General features: G+C 38.6%; 1 protein-coding gene across 1 annotated transcript in view; it reads left to right on the top strand.

The window, feature by feature from the left end:
- The window catches only part of TNPO3 (transportin 3), a 118643-nt gene that overhangs the window by 40355 nt on the left and 52672 nt on the right, over positions 1-25616 (top strand). Inside the window, exons 3-5 of the mRNA XM_043966571.1 lie at positions 10245-10318; positions 11168-11324; positions 22069-22212. Coding sequence (XP_043822506.1) covers positions 10245-10318; positions 11168-11324; positions 22069-22212 — 375 coding nt within the window. The remainder of the gene's footprint in view (positions 1-10244; positions 10319-11167; positions 11325-22068; positions 22213-25616) is intronic.

The raw sequence follows: 25616 nt of genomic DNA on the forward strand, positions 1-25616 counted from the left end.
GTGCTTTGCTTCCATTCTAAAATAGACACTTTTGATGACAGATGAAGAAGTGGGAATAGAGTCTGAACTCTTTCCAAATTTAGGGTCATAGATTTAAATGTGGATGGGAATTTAGAAGTCATTCCAGCTCCCTCATATTACAGATGAGGAAACTAAGAAGCAGAGAAATGAAGTGACTTGCCCAAAGTCATCCAGGTAGTTTGGATGGCAGAGCAGGATTCAAACTGAGGCACTCCAGCTTTCAGATCTAGTGGTTTTTCCATTTACTACATTGCCTCCAAGGTGTGGGAATAGGATTGGAAATAGGGACTGGATCTGTCATTTCATTCTTTTCTTTTAAAACTTTTTAAAACTTTTATTTTTAATTTATGAAACAACACAAGAATTTCCATAATGTAGGAGGATAAAAAAGATGATTGCAGATGAAACTGCAAATCTATGATGTACAACTTGCTATTCCTTTTAAATATATAATAAAGTTATCATGTAACTCTCCCCCCCCCCCCCGCCCCTCCGCCCCACTTTGCCTTACCCCAGAGATGTCTACCATTATCTCAAGGTTGTTTTAATTTGCATTTCTCTAATCAATAGTGATTTAGAATATTTTTATATGACTATGAATTGTTTTGTTTCCTGTTCATATCTTTTGACCATTTATCATTTGGGGAATGACTCATAGTCTTACAGTTTTGACAAAGGTCTTTATATAGTTGAGATATGAAACCTTTATCTGAGAAACTGTTTATAAAAATGTTTTCCCAATTAAACTATAAGGCAGTAATTATCAAAACTATATGGTACTAGCTAAGAAATAGAAAGATTAAATCAGTGGAACAGAGTAGACATACAATTCACAGCTGCAAATGAATATAGTAATTTTTTTTTTTGGCAAGCAATGGGGGTTAAGTGACTTGCCCAGGGTCACACAGCTAGTAAGTGTCAAGTGTCTGAGGCCGGATTTGAACTTGGGTACTCCTGAATCCAGGGCCGGTGCTTTAACCACTGCGCCATCTAACTGCCCCAGTAATGTTTTATTTGACAAGTGTAAAGACTTAAGTTTTGGGGAGTTTGGGGGATAAGAAATTATTGTTTGGTGAAAATTGTTGGGAGAACTGGAAAGCAGTATGGCAGAAATTGGGTATAGAGCAATATATTATACCATATAGCTCTATACCCAAAGATAAGGTCAAAATGGATACATGGCTTAGACATAAAGAAAGGTATTTAAAGAAAATAGGCTAACAGTTTATGAACAAACAAATGAAATAGCAGTGTGAAGTATTAAATGTATAATTTTGATTACATTAAATTAAAAAGTTTTTGTACAAATAAAACAAATGTAGCCAAGATCAGAAAGAAAGCAGAAGATAGGACCTGTCATTTCATGGGTGTGGGGAACTCCTTGGGGGAGAGACACTGAACCTTCTCTCCAACTTACCATAGTAGATCTTAGAGCACTGAGAGTTAAGTCACTTTCCCAGGGTAACAGAGTCCATATGAGTCAGAGGTGGTTTTAAAATCCAGTTTTCTTCACTTCAAGGCCAGCTCTCTATCCATTATGCTACTATGCTAAGGAATTGAATTGGGTACAAATTAGTAGTTTGGGATGCTTTATTTCTTTTCCATCCTTTGTACTCTTGTGTAGTGACAGACTGAGTTTTGCACTAGTATGTATGAAATATTAAAAAGATTTGGAGGAGGGTCCCCAGTGCATTTGGGTATGTTTTCTATGGAGGTCTTAAAGATAGTCTTGGATAGATTGTAATCTGTACCCACGCAACCAATGAAATTATGGATCAGTAGCATTATTAAATATTTTATCTTTCTGAGAATAGATAAAGAAAGGAGAAAAGTGGAGAGGTAGATTTGAAAAGCAGTCCAGATTCTGATGTGTTTCATCAGGAACTTTCACATAGTGAGAGAAATTCTCACTTGAAGTAAATAGATTCCCATTTAGGAGTGAAGAGGGGTTTAGCTGATTTTTGGGGAGGTTAGAATTTTCTTGGGAGTATAGGAGGAAAGATAGCAGAAAAAGATGCATCATCTTAGAGAGGGAGGAAATAATTTCTATAGAATATTAGTAAAAAAAAGAAAAACAAACCTCAGGATTTTGCCTAAAAAAAAAAAGTTAAGATCCAAAATGTTGTGCCAGCTCTATCAAATCCCACTCATCAGGTGACCATGACAACCAGTTGTTTCTGCATGCCTCATGTTTTCAGTGCTATCTTATTCCAAATCATGGACTACTTTGTTCTTGTAACACATGATAACATAAATAGAAATCATTTAATGCCATTTAGTGTTAGTGGTAGGAGCAATTCACCTACCGATTCTTTAGATTTCTCAGCCGCCATTATAGTTGTTCCAGCATGAACTTTTTTTCTTTTTTTTAATTCTCTTCCCTCGAAGAGCATCTCAATCCTTGTCACAGGAGTTTGTCCCATGTATGACCCAGGAAATACCCCAAGTACATGCATTTAGCTCCATAACCTTCTTTGAGACCCTTATATAATACTCCATGATCCTAATTTCGGTCTTGGCTTGAGGCTGTAAACTAATCTATATCAATATTTTTCCCTTCACCTTTTCTTTCCTTGAAGGCTAGAAAGGGGGAGGGGTGGGAGAACCAGCTCTTAAATTTGCATGACTGGAGCCTAGATCCAAAGCAGATTTCTTTAGTTCCTTCTATAAAGCGCAATTAGACTAGAATAATTAGAGAAGTTTGTTTTGTTGGGGGGGTGCAGTTGTTGGGAGAGGAGTCACTAGCAGCATGTGAATGAGGGTAGTATGACTGTAAAAAGAAAGTGGGAGATGATCACTCCAAAAAACATCCAAATAAGGTCGTAGGAAAATGCCCGGAGCAGCAAAATTCACAGAAGAATGTGCTGAAATCATCTAACCAAGAACGGCTTGAAAGGTCAGAAGGAGGGAGCTGCTGTGCTGATACAGGAGTTGAGCCCAACCCCACAGTCACCCTGACACAGATCCAGTCCCAGGAAGGCCTCACCAGAGAAGGAGACCCCCAGAGCCTCTGAATCATCTGAAGCACCAGTGTTGTCTGGAACTGAGCTCACAGTCTGGTGAGTGGGCTGAGCCCTGGGCAGGGGGGAGACTACAGGGGTCTATGCTGGTGCTGAGGCAGAACTTGGATTTTACACCCCTGCTGGGAACCAGGAGGTAGGCTTGAGTAGCAGTGGCGCCCAGGTGTGGGAGGGGCACAGGCTTGTCGGAGCTAACAACCACAACACACAAAGCTGGTTGATTAGCAAGTTGGTCTGGCGTCATCTAGGACCAGGAAACAGGCCAGGAAAGTGAAGAACCTGATTCTCCTTAAATCATACAACCTGGGACTTCTTTTTTTTTTTTTTAATTTTTTTGTGGGGCAATGAGGGTTAAGTGACTTGCCCAAGGTCACACAGCTAGTAAATGTCAAGTGCCTGAGGCTGGATTTGAACTCAGCTCCTCCTGAATCCAAGGCCAGTGCTTTATCCACTGTGCCACCTAGCTGCCCTCCACCTGGGACTTCTTAAGCTTGGGATACTGCAACCTGGACACAGTGCCCCACTTTAAGGTGCTAAAAGTCAAGTAAAAGAAAGGCAAGATGAGCTGACAGAGAAAGGCGAGGACCATAGAAAGTTTCTTCAGTAACAAGGAAGACCAAGGGGCACCCTCAGAGGAAGATGTCAACATCAGGGCCCCTATATCTAAAGCTTCCAAGAAAAATATGAATTGGTCTCAGGCCATAGAGCTGCTCAAAAAGGACTTTGAAGATAAAGTTAGAGAGGTGGAGGAAAAAATGGAAAGAGAAATGAGGGTGATGCAGGAAAGACATGAGAAAAAAGTCAACAGCTTGAAAAGTCAAATTGGCCAAATAGAAAAGGAGGTACAAAAGCTCTCTGATGAAAATAATTGCCTAAGAATTAGGATTGAACAAATAGAAGTCAGTGACTTTATGAGAAACCAAGACACAATAAAGCAAATCCAAATGAATAAAAAAATAGGAGGGTAATGTGAAATGTCTTCTGGGAAAAACTGCTGACCTGGAAAATAGGTCCAGGAGAGATCATTTGAAAATTATTGGGCTACCTGAAAACCATGATCAAGGAAAGAGCTTAGACACCATCTTCCAAGATATTCTCAGGGAAAATTGCCCTGAAATTCTAGAAGAAGAAGCTAAAATAAATTGAAAGAATCCACCGATCACCTCCAGAAAGAGATCCCCAAAGGAAAACTCCTAGGAATATTATAGCCAAATTCCAGAGCTCTCAGGTAAAGGAGAAAATATTGCAAGCTGCCAAAAAAGAAAGAATTCTACTACTGTGGAGCCCCAGTCAGGATAGCACAAGATCTAGCAGTTTCTACATTAAAGGACCAGAGGGCATGGAATATGATATTCCAGAGGGCAAAAGAAATGGGATTACAACCAAGAATCAGCTACCAAGCAAAACTCAGCATAATCTTTCAGGGGAGAAAAACGGGACTTTAATGAAAAAGAAGACTTTCAGATATTTGTGATGAAAAGACCTGAACTGAATGGCAAATTTGACTTTCAAATACAAGACCCTAGAGAACCATAAAAAAATTGGAACTGGGGGACATACCTGGACATACAGTGGGCGACTGTCTTGTGTCTGAGACTGGGTTTTGGCTGGGATCCCCCTGGGTCCAGGAATGGTGCTTTGTCCACTGTGTCACTTAGCTAGGTGATGACATCTTTAGGGTTAAATTGAGGGGTGAAGGGAATTCACTGGGGGAGGAGGGAGGGTAGAGGTGAAATCCTACATGAAAGAAACAGGAAAAGGCTTATGGAGTGGGGGAAGAGATGGGAGAAGAGCAGGGCAGTAAATGAATTTTACACTCATCAGAAAAGGCTCAAAGACCTTAAACTCATCAGAGCTGCCTCAAGGAGGGACTAACAGACACACCCAACTGGGTGGAGTAATCTGTTTAATCTGGGCAGTAAATGAGCCTAACACTCATCAGAATTGGCTCAAAGACCTCAATCTCCTTAGAATTGGCTCAAGGAGGGAATAATGTACACACTCAATTGGGTGGAGTAATCTCTCTAACCCAGCAGGAAAATAGGAGGGGAAGGGGATAAAGAGAGAGGGGCAAAAGAAGGAAGGGCAGAGTGGGGGAGGGGACAGACAGAAGCAAATGCCTTTTGAAGAGTGATAGGATGAAAGAAGATGGATAATAGAATATCATGGGGAAGGGAATAGGGTGGAAGGGAAACAGTTAACAATAGTAATCTTGAAAAAGAGAAAAGGGGGAAAATTGTACAAGAAATATTTATAGCAACTCTTGGTGGAGGCTAAGAATTGAGAATCAAGGAATGTCCATCAATTGAGGAATGATGGGAAAAGCTGTGTTATATGATTGTAGTGGAATGGTCTTGTGCTACAGGAAATGACAAACAGGATGATCCCCAGAAAACCCGGAAAAACTATCTATGTATAGTGAGCAGAGCTGGGAGGACATTGTGCATAGTGACAGCAGTATTGTTCAGTGAGCAGTTGTGAATGACTTAACTACTCTCAGCAATGCTGTGATCCAAGAGAATCCCAAGGAACTAATGAAGAAGCTTACTATGCACCCCCATAGAAAGAACTGATAAAAAGAACAATTGTGGATTGTATATATTTAACCTGGTTGCGATCTTGTGGAGGGGGGAGGGAGGGAGGGAGAAAAATTTGGAACTCTAAATCTTATGAAAAATGAATGTTGAAAACTACCCTTACATGTAACTAGAAAAAATAAAAGAAATGTTTGTTGCTTAAAAAAAAAAAGTTAGTGGGTGGAAGAAGTCAAGGGATCACAATCTCATAGTTGGTAAGGATCTCAGAGAGATCATTTGCTCCAAGGACCTTTTCTACTCTGCCAGTGGTTGTTATTCCTTTGTTTGAAAACTTTCAATAAAAGAGAACCTGCAGTTCATTTCTTTTGTTAGGAAATCTTTCCCCGAATCAAGTCTAAATCTGCTTCTCTTCACTTTTCTCCCATTGTTCCTGGTTCTGCCCTCTGGGACCAAGTAAAACAAAGCTCAGTGCCTTTCTAGAAGAAAACCTGTCAAGTACTTGAAGATGTTCCCTCCTGAGTCTTCAGGAGAAACACTCTCAGTGCCTTCATTTGCTCCTTCTAGGACATGTTCTCTAGCCTGCTCACTGTTGGAGCTGGATTTGTCCTCCCCTAACTTAATATCATTCTCAAAATGTGTTGCCCAGAATAATAGAACGGAGTATTCCAGTATCGTTTGGTCACTTATTTTTTTTTACCTCCTCATTCTGGTTACGATGCTTCTCATTGTAGTCTAGGATAACTTTTTTTTGCCTGCCATAACACATTATTGAGTCATACTGTGCTATGATACACTAAAATTTTCAGGGTGGAATTGTGTAGACACATATCCCCCATCTTGTTACTAGGGAAGTCTATTTATTGTTTTGAACTCACTGTGACACTACATTTGTCCCTGTTAAACTTCAATTCCACCCATTGTTCAAGATTATCAAGAACTTTTGGGATCCTCTGTCATCCAGTATTTTAGCTATCACCTCCAGATTGTGTCATCCACAAATATGACAAGATGCCATCTATGCTTTGGAGTCATTGATGAAATATTGATTAGCCTGAGCTAAAGAGAGATCCTTACTGTACTCCACATTTTTGTGCATTTATCAGCGATTCCTTTTTGGGTTTGGCCATTCATTTAATCATTTCCAAATTGTCACCAAACATACATTTCTCCATTTTATTTACAAGGATAGCATTAAAGATTTTGTCAAGAAAGTAAAGGATTAGCTATCTAAGATTCATGCCCCCAAATTTTGTCATGCTATTTTTGGGTGAATGGTTATTCTTTTGATTAATATACATTCTTTTTTTTTTTTTTTTACTACGTATAAGGTATTTTATTTTTTCCGTTACATGTAAAGATAGTTCTCAACTTTTGTTTATACAAGCTTTACAATTTCAGATTTTTCTCCCTCCCTCCCCCCTCCCCTAGACAGCAGGTAATCTGATATAGGTTATATCTATATATCTATATAATATACATAATGTACATTCTTAAGGGAAGTGAGATCTTCTATTTGGAGGGTCCTGGAATGGAAGAAGGGTCTGAGTAGCCTCAGGCTTGCATTTTTTATGCAGTCACAGTGGAATGTGTGTTTCAATTCCACTTTTAAAAGAAGACTGTTCCCTTCACATTCTTGTTTTTAAATGGCATCTAGTAATATACTGCCTTATCATCCTGCTTCTTTTTAGGGTATTAACATGATAGGAGCTTTGTATTTAGGGGAAAGAAGAAACCTCCCAACACTGTCACATTTCTATGTTTAGTTAAAGCTTCTTTTCTTCATTATGACCTTCAAATTGTATGTTTTTTAAAATTATTGATACATTGTATTTTGACATACTCTTTATAACAAGCATACAAACAATTCCCTTCAACACAGTACTTTCTCTGAAAAACCTATTGATTAAAAGAAGGGAGGATTTGGTATAATATAATTCTGATATTGATTGTCTTGAGAGCCAGTACTTCAGAATTTCAAGGATATGTTTTTATAAGATGTTAGTGTTGCTGGTTTTTTTTTCCTGCTGTCACTTTTAAAGTACACCAAGCTCTTCCTACTAATCTTTTTTTTTTCCACCATCATAGTCCACATCCTTCCTGTCTTCCCAAATGAAACATGACAAACTTTGGGCAAACATCTAATTTACAATGTTGCTCTTTTTGTTCTATTATCATAGCCAAACAATATTTTTCAAAGATTTCGCCTTTCATCCCTCCTAAATTCTCAATATATATGAGGGTATACCCCTTCTCCCACTGTATTGAGCAAGCTTAGTATTCCTTATTCATCTATCCATCCATCCATCCATCCATCCATCCATCCATCCATCCATCCATCCATCCATCCATCCACCCACTGTTTTAAGGGTAGGATTTTAAGTCTCTATAGACCACTTAACCTTCAGTTAGATCTAAAATCTGAATAGAGGGGCCCTCTAAGACACTTATTTCAGGTTGAACTTATGGGATATATTTTATCTTTAAATGGCCCTGTTTCAACTGAATAACTAGTTAGAAATAGCACACAGTAGTTGATGGTATGGTCCTAGGCAATCTATTTCTTGGGAACAAGTAGTTAATTTGGTGTATATAGAGAAGAGATATGATACATGTACAAAATGGCTTATGGGGAGGTAGTATCACATATTTTGGGTGTATAAATCTTGTTTCATAATGAAAAATTCAAATAATAACTGACATTTACATGATATTTTCTAGTGTACAAGCGCTAGTACAGTTAGTCATCAAAAATTAAATGCTTACTTTGAGGGAAACATCCATCCTCTTCTCAATAATTCTCAGGAACTCAGCAGCAAGGTGACAAAGGCTTTATTTTCTTCTCATGAGAAGGAGGCACCCTAGTGTGCAGCTAGTGGGTGCCCAGAAAGGGGGCTCACAGGCCCTGTTTTATACCCTAGTCCCTAACTCGAATGGACCTTCCTCTTTTTCATCACTGGTCAGGGTTACAAACTAGCTAATCGGAAGGAAGTATTCCCACCCCTCTTCCTTGTATGGGCATAACTCAGGAGTGGACCTTATACTTCCTTATATGGACAGAACTCTGTAGAGGACCTAATTGAGGCCAGGGCTCCTTGAACCATGTGACCTTGCTAACCTGAGGGGGAGGAGGGGATCTGAGACCTTTGTCAGGGGAGTATGACTGACTTGTTATATCCACATTGAGAGGAGACAACTACCCATTTCTCACACTTACTATGTGCCAGGCATTGTGCTAAGTGCTGGGAATACAAATATAAGCAAAAGGAAAGTCCTTGCTTTCAAGGAGCTTACATTCTAACAGGGAAGACAACAAATAAAAGGAAGCTGAAAAGGTGGAGAGGGAGGAGAGGTTTCTAGCTCTGGGGCATGATGGAAAAGTTCAGAGGAATGCAGGCTGGAAGGAAATGAAGAGATGGCTGGCCTGGGCATTCTAGAACAGGGTGCTCCAGAAGTGTGAGTTTGAGTTCCAGCACTGAAGTGAACCAGGATCACTTTACACACATTATCTTATTTGAACTTTGAATCGGAGCGGTAAGCATTGTAGTTTACATAATTTTTTGCCTGGTTTTGAGGGGCCATCTTACCTAACACAAAAGATCATGGACTTAACACTGGAAGGTACCTTAGAAATCATTCAGTCCTGTGGGCAGCTAGTTTTTAGGTGTGAAAATTATATAGTACAAAAATGCTTTGTTAGCTGGAAAAAGATTCTGTCTTACTTGACCTTATGTCTTAAACACTAGATGAATGCTTCTTTCTATGCTGCTTTAACACAAATGAGAAATTGCAAGTCTCATCAAACAGCTTTTTCCCCTCAGGCAGAAGAACACCTCAGAGATAAAAACCTCTAACCTTTCAGGGAATGGTGTGTCACATATATCCTTTTACTTACCCAGAAATTGCTTTAACTCTTTCTAGAAGTTTTTTGTACTAGAGTGCAAGATGACAGAAGAAAAGGCAATCAGCAGTCTTCATTAAAGAGTGGGTAAAAGTTCTTATCCTTGGGGCAGCTAGGTGGCGCAGTGGATAAAACAGCAGCCCTGGATTCAGGAGGACCTGAGTTCAAATCCAACTTTAGACAATTGACACTAGCTGTGTGACCCTGGGCAAGTCACTTAACTCTCATTGCCTCACTCAAAAAAAAAAGTTCTTAACCTTGATTATGGAGCTCTGGCCTCATTGTAGTCTATTTAACCATGCAGGTGGTTTCAAGATGTTTTAAATTAAAAAACTTTTTTTTTTTTTTTTGCTGGGTGATGAAGGTTAAGTGACTTGCCCAGGGTCATACAGCTAGTAAGTGTCAAGTATCTGAGTTCAGATATGAACTCAAGGCCTCCTGAATCCAGGGCCAGTGCTTTATCCACTGTGCCACCTAGCCTGCTCCAAGATGTTTTAAATTTTTTAAAAAATTAATGTATATAAGTATATAATGTATAAGTATATAATTGTGTTTTTTAAGTGCCAAGGTAGCTAACCTTTTTAATTTCTTAATTTAGAAGTCTGTTTAATAAATTCTTAACTTTCACCCCTGAGCTTATCTGAAAACTTTTTTTGTCAGATTTGTCGAAAGGAGTTAGAGTCTTTGGTTTTTTGATTAGCACTAACAGTAAACTGACATACTAGGTTCAGTATCTGTGTATTTATTTACTCTTTTCCTTTTGTTCAGCTTGCTTTAGCAATAGCAGACCTGGCCCTGCAGATGCCTTCCTGGAAAGGCTGTGTGCAGACCCTGGTGGAAAAGTAAGTAATTTGCCTGATCTTTGGGGGAAACACAAATCATCTCTAATAGAGAAGTTTATTAATAGTGTCTAGAAATTGTTTTTTGATATTTCAGAGAAAGGGAGCAGCAGTTAATTCTGTAGACGGTTCCTTGACAAAGATAAAAGGAGGCAGACATACTTTCTTCTTTTAAACTATGATGTTTGTCCTTTGAGCTTTGGGGTATCTGTTTTGTTGTTTATTTCTTTGTCTATCATCCAAAGGCCTCAAATAAATTTCTGACAGAGGAGGACTAATTGAGGCTTCCTTAAACTTTCTTGTTCCTTGTTTCTGTCAGGGCTAGGAGGTATTCCTTATTTGCTGCTGGTATTTTCCATGTTGCCTTGTGGATAACTCCCACTAAATTGTATCTAAGCAGTTCTATAAATTGCTACCAGACTATTGAAACTATATTATTGGGGAAATTATAATAGTTTTGGTTTGTCATTGAAATTATTATTTTGTGGTTACATGGATGCTATGCATATAGTATGCTCTATTTTAGGGGGAAATTTGCTTTATATATTGCAGATGGATAATGTTCTTCCTAAAGAAGTAGAGTCTTCTATTTTAAAGAACCTTAAGTGATACTAAAATATTAAGCATCCAATCCTGAATAATCTAAAATTTATTTCCTTAATATTTGGCCAAACTTTTTATCCCCCCCTGGCAACTAGAGCATGTCCTTTTAAACGTCCCTTTATGCAAGCTATTAAAGCCTTTGTGGCTAGAAGTATTTAGCTTTTTTTTTTTTTTTTACTGTTTATTTTGTTGTGTATATTCTGTCACCTTTTCTTTTTCCTGGCTTATTTTCTTCTTTTCCCCTCCAAGATATAGCAATGATGTAACTTCTTTGCCTTTTCTGCTGGAGATTCTGACGGTATTACCTGAGGAGGTACATAGCCGGTCATTACGAATTGGAGCTAATCGTCGAACAGAGATCATAGAAGACTTGGCTTACTACTCAAGCACAGTAGTTTCCCTGCTGGTGAGTAGGTTTGAGGTGTTTACTCGCTTTCTCAGATGCTATGTCTTCTCTCCTCTAACGCCCTGGACTGCTCCCACTCTCCCTTCCCCATATAGTATTGTATCTTTATCTCATTTGCCCTTTTGACCCAGTCACTTCCTCTTAAATATGAAACCCCCACTTATACTAATAAACAGTGAAAATTAAGCAAAATTGGTACAACAACCTCATTCCACCACCAGTATTTCATCCTTCTGCATTTGTGCTCCACCTCTGCCGAGAAGAGAGAAGAATGTTTCTACATCAGCCCTCTGGAAGCAGTACTGGTCATTGCATCTGATCTGAATTAGGTTGTGTAATGGGGTTTTTGTTGTCATCATGCATATTGTCTTATGAGTGGTTGTTTTGTTTTTTTGCTTTGCTTTATATCAGTCTTCTCAGCAGCACTTATTAGGAGTCTGATATGGGTCAAGCTCTTGAGAAAATAGGCTAAAATGAAAAAAAAAAGAAAGAAAATAGGCTAAAATAAAGCAAGCCCTGTTCTCAAGGAGCTTGCATTCTTTTGGGGGAAAATAACATGTTTACAGGAAAGGAAATACTAGCAGCTGTAGAGCGGATTAGGATAAGCTTTTTTATATATAATAAATATTTTAATTTAAAGTTTTGAGTTTCAAATTCTATTCCTCCTTATTCACCATTTATAAGATTTTATTTTTCTCACATAATATAAATTCATTTCCTATACATAGTGCATATGATGCTATTGTATTATAAATTTAAAACAAAGAATAAAGGAGTTATTAAATATTGAAAACCCTTCATGACTTTTGGCCTACCCTGTATTACAGTGATTTTTCCAGAGATATTTCTTTTCTAGGTACTTATTACTAAGTCCATACTTTTCTGTTTATGATTTAGTTATGTTTCTTCAGAACAGTGATAATTAAGCATTAAAAAGTTCTGCAGCAAAAGAAAGGACTTTGATGATTTTCTCTTCTTTCTCTATTTCCTTGAGTCATTTCTTATGTGTGTTGTTGTTGTTGTTGTTTTTTTTTTTTTGCGCGGGGCAATTGGGGTTAAGTGACTTGCCCAGGGTCACACAGCTAGTAAGTGTTAAGTGTCTGAGGCCAGATTTGAACTCAGGTACTCCTGACTCCAGAGCCAGTGTTCTATCCACTGCGCCTCAGCCCCCCCCCCCCCCCCCCCAGTCATTTCTTATGTTGGAAGCTGGAGCTTTGAGGGGAATTGATAGAATTGGCATCCAAAGTCTATTCTAAATCCAAGTAAGGTTTTGGAAAGGCACTGCATCTTGATTTAAGATTTAAAAAACAATTTAAATTCCATTTTAAAAAATTCCCTATAATAAAACTTTTTGTTGTTGTTTTGTTTTTTGCAGGGCAATGAGGGTTAACTTGCCCAGGGTCACACAGCTAGTAAGTGCCAAGTGTCTGAGATTAGATTTGAACTCAGGTACTCCTGAATCCAGGGCCAGTGCTTTATCCACTGCGCCACCTAGCTGTCCCCTATAATAAAACATTTAAACTAAATGCTGAGTGGTGACTAAAATGATACTGTAATCTATAAAATAAGGATAGTTTATACTTTAGAAGTGACTTTCAATGAGATTTTCTTTATTTTTTGCTGCTCTGTGTGGCTTTTATAGATAAATCACATAGATAAAATATAGTATACTTTCAGCGGTGCATGACAGAACTGTAGTTCCATCCATCATATAGTTTTCTTATTTTGTAGAACCTGGAAGTAAATACCAACAGAAAGCTATATTTGTTTCTAATACCTGGTCAGAAAAACCTTTTTATGCTTTCTCTCTTTAGTGGCTTCAACTCTTTAAAAAAAAATCATTATCTCTTCTTGATCTCCTCATTTTTATTCATAAACTGATTTCTTTTGTCAAGGTTTTTGCAATAATTTTCAAATCTACAAACCAAAGAAGTTATAACTTTAAAAAGACCTATAAGTTCTGACTCTATACAGTTTCATATTGATTGGTTCAGTCAGTGGCTCTCTTACTGCCCCCTTGGAAGTCTCATTTCACAATTAATTTGTAAGAAAATTTTCTTTAAAATTTGAGACCATATTTGAAAAAAGAAACTTACCATTTCATTGTTTTATATATGTGTGTGTGTGTGTGTGTGTGTATGTACATATGTATATAAAATATTTGTAATGCACTCAGGAATATTCACTCCCATCCTTTGGAATGTTTGTACATTACAGGCTGTTGATTTTCAGGATTGTTTTTAATCTTTTCATCACAAAACTTTTCAGATTCTTATATCTCCTGATACTGCCCTTGTAAAGAGCCACATTGCCATCCATTCTGGCTATTGCAATAATTTTGTAGGAGGCCCGTTCATTGTCTCGATACATTCTTTTATACTGCTGCCAAAAGAGTCTTTCTTAATTCATTGATATGACTGTGTCACTCTTAGACTCTGACATTCTCAGCAGTTCTTTATTGCCTCCCTGGAGCAAGCGCCTTTTTGTTCTGGTTTGTGAATTCTTCCCAGATCCAGTGCCAGCCTTATCTCATATTACCTCCCTCCACGTGGACTATTCCACCCAAACTTAATAGTTGCTCTTCTCCCCTGAAACATGTCCTTAACAACCTTTCCTCCTGCCTTATCTTGTGCTTTTCAGTTCAGTTCATCAAATATTTATTTAGTGTCTATGTACAGGGGACTAAATAAATGGTGCTGGGATACAAAGACAAGGTTGAAATAATCCTCGATTCCAAGGAGCTTCTATCTTAGGAGGGATGAAGAACTAATCACTGAAAAGGCTGCCTGCAGATAAAATCATACCTGAGCTGAGCCTCAGAAGATACAAAGAGTTCTAAGAGGTGGAGGGATGAGGGATGGGGAAGTATAAAGGCATTTTCAAGATGGAAGGTTACATTGGGGAATGGATATAGGCCAGTGTGACTGGAACACAGTTCAGAAAGTCAAGTAATACAAAATGTCTGGGAAGGTAGGTGGGGACAATATTATGGAAAGGTTTAAATAATGAGATGTTTGCATTTTTTCTAGAGACAATAGAGAATCACTGAAGGTTTTTGAAAAGGGGATATACATGTCAGATCTTTCCTTTAGGAATACTGATTTGGCAGTCTGTAGAGGAGATGATTTAGAGAGAGGAAGGACTGAAGTAAGAAAACCAGTTAGGCTTTTTCTGTAGTAGTAGGTGTGAGGTAATGAAGGTGTGAATTAGAGAGATGTGGATAATCAACAACTCTTGGCAATTGATTGGATATAGGCAGGACTCAGGGAGAGTGAAGAATCTAGGGTAACTCTGAGGTTGAGAACTGGAAGGATGTTTATTAGATTAAAAAAAAGAGTTTGGAGCAAGATGGGACAGGGAGAACATAATAAGCTATGTTTTGACTCTGTTGCATTTGAGATTCTGATAAAATATCCAGGTAAGGATGTTCAGCTTGTTGTCAAATTGGAATTCAAGAGCGGAGTTGATTTTTGTTTACTAGATTTTTTTAATCTTATGTTTTTCCAATTACATGTAAAAACAGTTTTTGACATTCATTTGAAAATTTTTTTAGTTCCAAATTCTTTCCCTCCTTCCCTCTCTTCCCTTCTGATTGAGAAGACAAGCAATTTGATAGAGGTTATACATGTGCAGTCATGCAAAACATTTTCATATTAATCATGTTGTGAGAGAAATCACAGACCAAAAAAAAAAATGCCACCCAGGAAAAAGTTTTTTAAAAGTATGTTTTGATCTGTATTCAGACTCCATCAGTTCTTTCTTTGGAGGTGTATAGCATTTTTTCATCATAAGTCCTTTGGAATTGTCTTGGATCGTTATATTTCTGAGAATAGCCAACTTATTAATCATTGTACAATTTTGCAGTTACTGTGTACAGTGGCTTCCTATCTCTACTCAGTTCATTTTGCATCAATTTATATATGTCCAGGTTTTTCTGAAACTGCCCTGCTCATCGTTTTTTTATAGCTTAATAGTGTAATATTCCATCACAGTCATATACCACAGTTTGTTCAACCATTCCCCAGTTAATAGACGCTCCCTCAATTTCCAATTCTTTGCCACCACAAAAAGAGTTGCTACAAATATTTTTGTACATATTGGTCCTGTTCATTTTTCTTTGATCTCTTTGGGACATAGACTATTAGTGGTATTTCTGGATCAAAGGGTATGCACAATCTGGTTTCCCTTTGAACAGTTCCAAATTGCTCTCCAGAATGGTTGGATCATTTCACAACTCCACCAACAGCAAATTAGTGTCCCAGTTTTTCTACATCCCTTCTAACATTTATCATTTTCAGTCATATTAGCCAGTCTATTAGGTGATACCTCAGAGTTGTTTTATTTTTCATTTCTCTAATCAGTAGTGATTTAGAGCATTTTTTGTTTAATTATAGATAGCTTTGATTTCTTATTCTGAAAACTGCCTGTTCATATCCTTTGACCACTTATCAACTGTGCAATGACCTCTATTCTTACAAATTTGACTCTATTCCTTATATATTTGAAAAATGAGGTATTTATCAGAAAAACTTACTATAAAAATGTCCTCCTAGTTTTCTTCATTCCTTCTAATCTTGGCTGCATTTGTTCTATTTGTTCAAAATCTTTATAATTTCATGTAATCAAAATTACCCGCTTTATATCCCATAATACTCTCTATTTCTTGTTTAGTCATTAATTCTTCCCTTGTCCATAGATCTGACATAAATACTAATTTGCTTATAGTTTTAACCTTTATGTCTAAATCATGCAAACTTCTCTATCTGCTTCCAATTTATGGGTGAGTTCATACCATTCACATTCATTTATAAGTACTAACTGTGTGTGTCCCTCTGTCCTACTTTTCTGTTTATCCTCTCTCCTTTCATTCTGTCCCTCCTCAAAAATGTTTTGTTTATTACCACTCCCTCTCCCAATCCACCCTCTATCAACTCTCACCTCATATTCCCCTTCCTTCCTACTTCCCTGTAGGGTGAGATAGATTCCTATATCCAAATGAGTGTGTATACTATTCCCTCTTTGAGCCAGTTCTGATGAGTAAGTTCAAATGTTGCCTAACCTGCCCCCATCTTCCTGTCTACTGTAAAATCTCTTTGATACCTCTTATGTGAGATAATTTACCCCATTCTGCCTCTCCTTTCTACCTTCTCCCAGTGCATCCCTCTTTGTTACCCCATAATTATTATTTTTTTTTTGGCTATCATCCTTTGGTGGTCAACTCACCTGTGCCCTCTACGTAAACTTCTTCTAACTGCCTTAATAATGATATACATATATTGTCTTTGAGTGGGGTTGATTTATAAATTTTGGAATGAGTTGCATAGAGATGATTGGTAATGATGGAATCACCAAAGGAGGCTAAGAGGGCCAGGCTTTGTGAGACAATCTAGTGTTACAGAAGAGTTTAAGAATGACTAATTAGGGGCAGCTAGGTGGCGCAGTAGATAAAGCATTAGCCCTGGATTCAGGAATACCTGAGTTCAAATCCTGCCTCAGACACATGACACTTACTAGCTATGTGACTCTGGGCAAGTCACTTAACCCCCATTGCCCCACAAAAAAAAACTCCAAAAAACCCCAAACCCAAAAAACAAAGAATGACTAATTAGACAGAAGGAGAATAAGAAGAATATCACAAAAACCCAAGTAGGAAAGAATACACAGGAAAAGGAGGATTATCAGGAGTATAAAACATTGCAGGGAGGTTAAGAATAATGAGGGCTGGGGGCAGCTAGGTGGTGCAGTGGATAAAGCACTAGCCCTGGATTCAGGAGTACCTGAGTTCAAATCCTGCCTCAGACACGACACTTACTAGCTGTGTGACCCTGGGCAAGTCACTTAACCCTCATTGCCCCATGAGGGGGGAAAGAAGGCTGAGAAAAGGTCATTAAACTTAGTAGTTAAGAGACTGATAATAATCTTGAAGAGAAGGGTTTGTTAAAGTGTTGAGATTAAAGTGCTAATACAAGGGATTGAGGAGTGTGACATGAGGAAATGGGAGAATGACTGGATAATCCTTTCTAGGAGTTTAGCTCTGAAGGAGCAAAGTAATATATACAATGATAATTTGAGAGTGTAGTGGGATCAATTAAATAATTGCTTAGAATATCAGAGACTTGTGAATATTTGGAGCCCATAGGAAAGGAACCAGTGGATAAAGAGAGATTGAAGATGAGAGAAAAAAAACGATGAGCGGGGGTGGTGAGCTCAGAAGTTTTGAGGTGTAGAGGAGGGGGATGGCATCAAGCAAAGTCAGTCACTGTACCAGGCTCTGTGCTAAGTACTAAGGACACAAAGGCAAAAGCCAGTCTCTGCACCCAAGGAGCTCATGGTCTAAATGGGACTGATAGTATGTAAACAACTATGTAGCTGGGGGATAAATTGGAGATAACCAACAAGGAGAAGGCTTCCTCTAGAAGGTGAGATTTTAATTGGGACTTGGAGGAAGTAAGGGAAGGGAGGAGGTGGAGATGAGGAGGGATAACATTCCAGGCCTGTGGAACAAGCTAATGAAAGTGCTCTGAGTTAGGAGATAGTGTCTTGTTCAAGGAACATCAAGGAGGCCAGTGTCGCTGGACACTAGAGCATGTGTGTGGAATGTGGTATGAGAAGAGTGAAAAGGCAGGTGGGTTGGGGAATTGTTGTGAAGGACTTTTAATGCCAGATAGGATGAGTTTATGGGGGAGGGCTGTGTGTGTGTGACATGATTAGATTTGAATTTTTAAAAAATTACTTTGACACCTGAATGAAGGATGGACTGGCATGGGGAAAGATTTCAGTCAGGTCCAGATGTGAGATGATGAAGGCCTGCACCAGGGCGGTTAGCAGTGTCACAGGAAAGAAGAGGTCTCATAAGATGTTGCAAAGATAAAATCAATTGATCTTGGCAACTGATTGGATATAGGAGGTGAGAGAGAGTGAGAAATTGAGGATAACATCTAGGTTGCAAATGTAAAAATGTTTTGACTAGCTTGCTTAATTTGGGGACTAATCTATCTGGAGGACTAATCTGTGACCTTTTGACTCATTGGCTATCTGACTGCTATTAATTTAATGTGGGCTGTTTATAGAATTCCACCATACTGCTCCACTCCCAAAATTGATAAGCAAAAGATTAAGAAGCCTCTTAACTAAATAATCAAAGCAGAGTTTATTTGAGATACTATTTAAAATTTAAAATACAGGGAAATAAAATGTACAACCTGACTGTGTTCCAGTGGGTCTCTTTCCACCTGCTGGCCTGGAACTTTTTTAATACAATAAGGGTTGTAGCCACCTCTTGCCTTAGGGTATGTTCCACTTTCACTGCTCAGCTACTTTCACTAACTCCATCTGTACCCTGTGCTGACTGCTTCTGTGCTCTCCGATGCCTCCTGTTCTGTCTGTCTACTCCGGCAGTCTGCCCTCTGCCACCTTTGCTGCCCCGTCAGCCCCTCTCTGTTGTTTTTTTTTTCTTTTTGTCAATTTCAGTTTTATTGGCATGTTTTATTTTTATATTACATATGTACATACATACATACATATACAGATGATTTCCACTTAGTCTCTTTCAAGGAAGTAAAACAGTTAAATAAAATTAATAATAAAATGATGTCATTTATAAATGCATGCAACATATTATGTAGTATACCCATCCTATTTTTTAATTAATAGAAATCTATCTTTTCTCCATCCCACCTGCCATCCCATTGGAAAAATTCTTTTAACAAACATACAGTCAAGCAAAACAAATTCTGTGTGTGTGTGTGTGTGTGTGTGTGTGTGTGTGAGAGAGAGAGAGATTCTATACCTCAAACTCATCACCTCTTTTTTTTTTAATGTATGAGGTATTTTATTTTTTCCGTTACATGTAAAGATAGTTCTCAACTTTTGTTTATACATGCTTTACAATTTCAGATTTTTCTCCCTCCCACCCCTCCCTCCCCCCTCCCCTAGACAGCAGGTAATCTGATATAGGTTATATCTATATATCTCTATACATATACATATAGATATATATATATACACACACATATATATATACACATAATAACATTAATCCTATTTCTGCATTAATCCTGTTACAAGAGAAAGAATCAGAGCAGTGATGCAAAACCTCAAAATAGAAAAAAAAAAAAAACAACAGCACCCAAAACAAAAGAAATAATATGCTTCAATCAGCATCTATACTCCACAGTTCTTTCTTTCTTTTTTTTATTGGATTTGGAGATCCTCTTCTATCATGAGTTCCCTGGAACTCTTCTGTTCCATTGCATTGGTGAGAAGAATATAGTCCATCACAGTAGGTCAACACTCAATGTTGATGATACTGTGTACAATGTTCTTCTGGTTCTGCTCATCTCACTCATCATCAGCTCATGTAAGACCCTCCAGGTTTCTCTGAACTCTTCCTGCTCATCATTTCTTACAGCACAATAGTATTCCATTGTATTCATATACCACAACTTGTCCAGCCATTCCCCAATTGATGGGCACCCCCTCAACTTCCAATTCCTTGCTACCACGTAAAGAGCAGCTATAAATATTTTTGTACATGTGGGTCCCTTTCCCCCTTCCATGATTTCTTTGGTAAAAAGACCTAAAAGTGGGATTGCTGGGTCAAAGGGTATGCACAGCTTTATCGCCCTTTGGGCATAATTCCAAATTGCTCTCCAGAATGGTTGGATCAGCTCACAGCTCCACCAACAATGCATTAGTGTTCCAGTTTTCCCACAGCCTCTCCAACATTTATTATCTTCCTTTTTTGTCATTTTAGCCAATCTGATAGGTGTCAGGTGGTACCTCAGAGTTGTTTTAATTTGCATCTCTCTAATCATTAGAGATTTAGAGCATTTTCTCTCTGTTCTTCTAATCTTGTCAGTTCCCTCTCTGTTCTTCTAATCTTGTCAGTCTCTCAATATTGTCCTTCAACCTCCCTTCCCATCTAACTCCCAGGTCTACATATATCTTACTTCTCTCCACTCAAATCTCGGGGCTTTCTGCACCCCCATACATACCAAGCTAATCTGCCAGGCAGGGCTTCGGCTAGGGGCAGGGCACGCTCCAGCCTCCTGTGCGTACCACACCCAGGGCTCCAGGGGCTCATCCCCCTGCTGTGCGCCTGGGACCTCAGCAGGGGCTATGCCAGAGCCCGGCCTGGACGAGCCCGGGATCTCTCTGATAGATCCTCTCAGGGTGAAGGGAGCTGGGGCTCCCTCCCCCAGCTGTCTGACCTGGTGTCTTGTACAGCCCACGGGGCTTTTTGGCTCAGCTGAAGCAGAGGGGGAGGGGTACTAGCACCTCCCACACAGAAGAGACTCTGAGGGCCTAAGGCTTTCTAATCTCAGCCCAGAGGTAGGGTCCCCAAATCAAAATAAATTTCCACAGAATCCTCGATGACTGGGAAGGTGGTGGTGTTCTCAACAGTAATAGTTTGGAGGGAAAGATGAGTTCAGTTTTAGACGTGTTGCATTTAAGATGCCCGTGGGATAAACTTTTGGGAATCCTAGCTGATGATTCCTGAGAATATCCTGTTTGCCTTTATATACTCCCTTTTCCTGATGCCTTCTTCATATAAACAAACTTTTCTGGTTGAATCCTCTTTTAAATAAATGATCATTCACTTCCCTAAGAAAATTTAAGAATACATGAGATCATATTTCAGCAAATCAAGAAATCTGGTTACAGAATGTATCCAGTAGTGGGGTTGGGTGGGGGGAGATAAACAAAATGGAATACGGTGGGTGAAGCGGTTATTCAGATAGCTTCTCCCTTTTCTTTTCCTTCTGCCTTCTGTTTCAGGAAGAGTTTTATTGAGAATTTGGCTGGAAAGCCTTTGGACAAGAGCCACCTGAATTGGCAGGTGTGAGATGGGGAAATTATGTTTGCAGTCTTTCAAATTAGTCTTGATATCTTAACTAGTCCACTAGAGAATTAAATGGCTTATTGTGGTACATAATAGGTGCATTTGTACACTCCCTAGGGTTCAGGCAAATCATCATCTTCATACTAAGTGCCATGAATCAGGAGAATTTCTTGTACCATGGTACAGATGTTCATATCCATTGCATAAAAGAATCTGTTTTAGAAGTGTAATGGTCAAACATGTAGCTGACTATTTTCAGGCTTTACCTTTCAGAATATCTTAAAGACATACTCAGTAAATACAAGCCTGGAATGGCGAATGAATCACATATGAAGAGGGGAGCACAGGTTTCTTGAAATTAGGGTCAGGTTTTAGAGCTACATTTCCCTTAGAAACTAGAAGGTTTCTTATCGTTACAGATTTCTGTGTAAATATTAAAGTACTTTATCAGTATTAGGTCTTTATTGTCATTACTGTTTTATGTGTCTTGGCGTGATGGCTTTATTACTCACCAGAATTTGTTTTTATGTATTTGGCGGGGGCGGAAGGGTTTTGTTATTGATAGCTTTTGGTTTTGTGTTGTGTTTGTTTCTGAATATATCCACCTTCCCATCCCTATCCAGCCATTTCTTGAGTTGATTTAAAATGAAATAGGAAAAAAGCAATTCCACAAAACCAATACATTACGTCCAACAACATATGGAATAATTCTACTTATGATTCCTCACCTTTGCAATGAAGGGAGACAGGTGCTTTTTCTTGAGGCCAAACTTGATTGTTATAATCACATAACATTTTGTTTGGGGGCTTGTTTTTTTTATTGTTCTTTTGCATTATGGAAGTCATTATCTATATTTTATTAGTTTATAAGTTGTCTCATATTTCTCCAAATTTTTTCAGATGACTTGTGTAGAAAAGGCAGGAACAGATGAGAAGATGCTCATGAAGGCTTTTCGCTGCTTAGGTAGTTGGTTTAACCTCGGTGTCCTGGATAGTAACTTCATGGCTAACAATAAATTGCTAGCTCTTCTTTTTGAAGTTTTGGTGAGTATTGAATTTTGCTATTTTCCAGAGTTTGGTTGCATTACACTTTCACAACTTTAGTAATAGACTTATGTAGAAATAACAAAGCTTTCAGAATTCTACTTAATATATACTGATAAAGCAGAAGTGGTACTTTTTTGGTTTGTTTATGTCCCAGGGCCAGAATTATGAACTTCTTCTCTTTCTTTAACATCCAGAGCAGGCTTTAGTTTAGGTTGATCGAAGAAAATTGGCTTTGCCATTAAATCTGTGTGTATAAGTAATTTGCACATTAGAAGTCCCAGTGCCACAGAGCTTTAGATATGGTGTGTAGTTACTTGTGTAGATTCTTCCAACAAGTTTAGTGAGATGGTTTAGTTAAACACTGAAATAATGTTTATAATGAGTGTTTAAACATGCATAGTCATATTTTCTTTTGGGTTTAAAAGAAACCTCTTTTCTCATTCTTTTTCTGTGAACCAGTGATTAGGTCAGAAAAGCAGTACTGGGGTGTAATCTCAAAAAGGAAAGGATGTTATCTGTTCAAATTCAAAGCTTTGGAGTACAAAATGAAGTGGGGCAGAGACTTGGAGAGTTTTCCAAGCTAACTCACTGCTCATAGTGAATGCTTTTTCAATAACCTGAAAGGCAATTCTATACATGGACATCCCCAGATGATTGATATTGAAATCAGATTGATTATATATTTTGTAGCCAAAGGTGGAAAAGCTCTAAACAGTCAGCTAAAACAGGATCTGGAGCTGACTGTGGCTCAGATCATAAGCTTCTTCTTGTTGCAAAATTTTGACCTAAATTGCAGACAGTAGGGAAAACCATCAGACTGTATAGGTATAACCTAAATAACATCTCTTACAAATATGAAGTGGAAGTGAAGAATAGATTTAAAGGATAGAGTGACTGAAGAACTATGGACAGAGGTTTTCAGTATTGTGCAGGAGGCAGCAACAAAAAACATCCCAAAGAAAAAGAAGAGCAAGAAAGCAAAATGGCCATCTGAAGAGACTCTACAAATACCTGAAGAAAGAAGTGAAGCAAAAGGTATAGGAGAAAGGGAAAGATATACCCAACTGAATGCAGAATTCCAGAGAATAGCAGGGAGAGATAAGGTTTTCTTAAATGAGCAGTGCAAAGAAATAGAAAAAAAAACAGTAGAAAGAGAAAGATGAGATCTCAAGAAAATTGGAAATATCAAGGGATCATTGCATGCAAAAATGGGCATGATAAAAGACAAATGGTAGGGGCTCAACAGAAGCAGGAGAGTAAGAAGACATGGCAATAATACACAAAAGAACTATATAAGAAAGATCTTAACCTCACTGATAACCATGATGGTATAGTTACCAATCTAGAACCAGACATCCTAGGGAATAAAGTCAAGTGAGCGTTAGGAAACATTACTAACGGTAAGGCTAGTAAAAGTTATGAAATTCCAGCTGAACTCTTTAAAATCCTAAAAGATGATTCTGTTAAACTGTTACACTCTATATGTCAGCAAATTTGGAAAACTCAACAGTGGCCACTGGATTTGAAAAGATCAGTTTATGTCCCAATTCCAAAGAAGGACAATGCCAAAGAATGTTCAAATTACAAGACAGTTGCTTTTATTTCACATGCCAGTAAGGATATTAAGATTCTATAAGCTAGGCTTTAGCCAGAAGATCAGGTTGGATTTTTCCCCCTCTTTTTGGGGGGGGGGGGGGCAGGACAATGAGGGTTAAATGACTTGCCCAGGGTCACACAGCTAGTGTCAAAGTGTCTGAGGCTGGATTTGAATTCAAGTCCTCCTGAATCCAAGGCCAGTGCTTTATCCACTGTACCACTTAGCTGCCCCCTTTCCCCCTCTTAATTGTATTTTATTACATGCAAAAAGATTTTGAGTTCCAAAGTTTGCTCCCTTCCCTCACCTTTTCTCGGCATTTATATCTGGGGCAGACAATACATATAGAAAATGAGCTGGACCCAAAGTAGATAAGGAAGAGAGAAAGGGCTGGATTGGGAAATAAATAGCAAAGTACTTTTACTGACCCAAGCTTCCCATAACAGCAAAGGCCCATTTTTTCAGTACAAACATTTCTCTGGGTTGGCTTCCTTTCAGCAAGACCTGGAACATTATTTCTTTCTTTCTTTTTTTTTTTTTTGATGTGGCAATAAGGGTTAAGTGACTTGCCCAGGGTCACACAGCTAGTAAGTGTCAAGTGTCTGAAGCTGGATTTGAACTCAGGTCCTCCTGAATCCAGGGCTGGTGCTTTATTCACTGTGCCACCTAGCTGACCCTCAACATTATTTCTACTAAAGAATTAAAGAGAAGTATCATGCAGAAGATAATGAAAAGATGCATGATGGGTATGAGTCCAGTATGGCATATAAACAGCAAGGAACTCAAAGAACAGGAGTAAAGGATGTCATCAAAGAATTACATAGGAGAAAGAAACAAAGGGGCTGACGGGTCGTCTGACTAGAGTGAGGGGAGACAGGTGGATGGCCAGTGCTTCAAGTCACAGAGTGACCTTGTGATGTCAGAAGAAATTGAGAAAGCCCTCCAGCATGTTGTATGGACCCTCTAAAGCCAACTCTTGGAGGACCTAGATGAGGGCCACACATGATAAACAGGCATGTTAGAGGGACCTCCTTAATCAAGGAGATCACAGATCCATTTGAGTCAGGGAAATTTTCCTGATTATTAGAACAATTCCAAAGTAGAATGGGCTGCCTTGGGAGGTGAAGAGTGACTACTTTTTGGGTGTATTGTCAGTCAGTGTTAAGTGAAAATTTCAAAAAAGTGAAGAACTTCACAAATTTCAAGGCTAATTGGGGAATGAGCAATGCAAATGGGGAGGGTTCAGCATGCTGAAAAGAAAAGAAAAATGTAAGGGCAAATTTCCTCTTGAAGGAGTGGACTGAGACCGATTCAGATGTACAGATTTAAAAACTAAAAATTAATTCCCCACTACTGTGGTCACATGGCCAAAAAGATAAGGACTAAACCTTTTTTTTTTCTGATGCACAGCAACTCTCAAAATTCCCCAACGTAAGAATTATGTGCAAGAGTTAAATTGCAGTTGTCTCCACAGATTTGAGACGCCAAAAAGTCGAATGAGATAACCTGATAAGTTGGCGGCAGAGAAGGCATTAGCCTCATCTTCAATGCGCTAAACTCCTTCCCCACCAGCCTCCATGTTATGGCAAGCACAGTACCATGGGGCCCATGAGCTCATGCTCTGGGATCCACTTGGCAATTTCCTTGCCACTCTTTTACTCTTTCCAGTATGCTTTTCCCCACCTTCTCTCTCTCATTCTATGGCATCTAGCCACAGGAAAGTGACTATGTACTCTGCTTGAGGCAACACCCTACCAAAGAACTAAATAGCAGAAGTAACTGAGTCAGGGTACCAGCATGTGGTGTG

Source organism: Dromiciops gliroides, chromosome 5, assembly GCF_019393635.1.
Source record: "Dromiciops gliroides isolate mDroGli1 chromosome 5, mDroGli1.pri, whole genome shotgun sequence".
In the NCBI taxonomy this organism is placed as follows: Eukaryota; Metazoa; Chordata; class Mammalia; order Microbiotheria; family Microbiotheriidae; genus Dromiciops; species Dromiciops gliroides.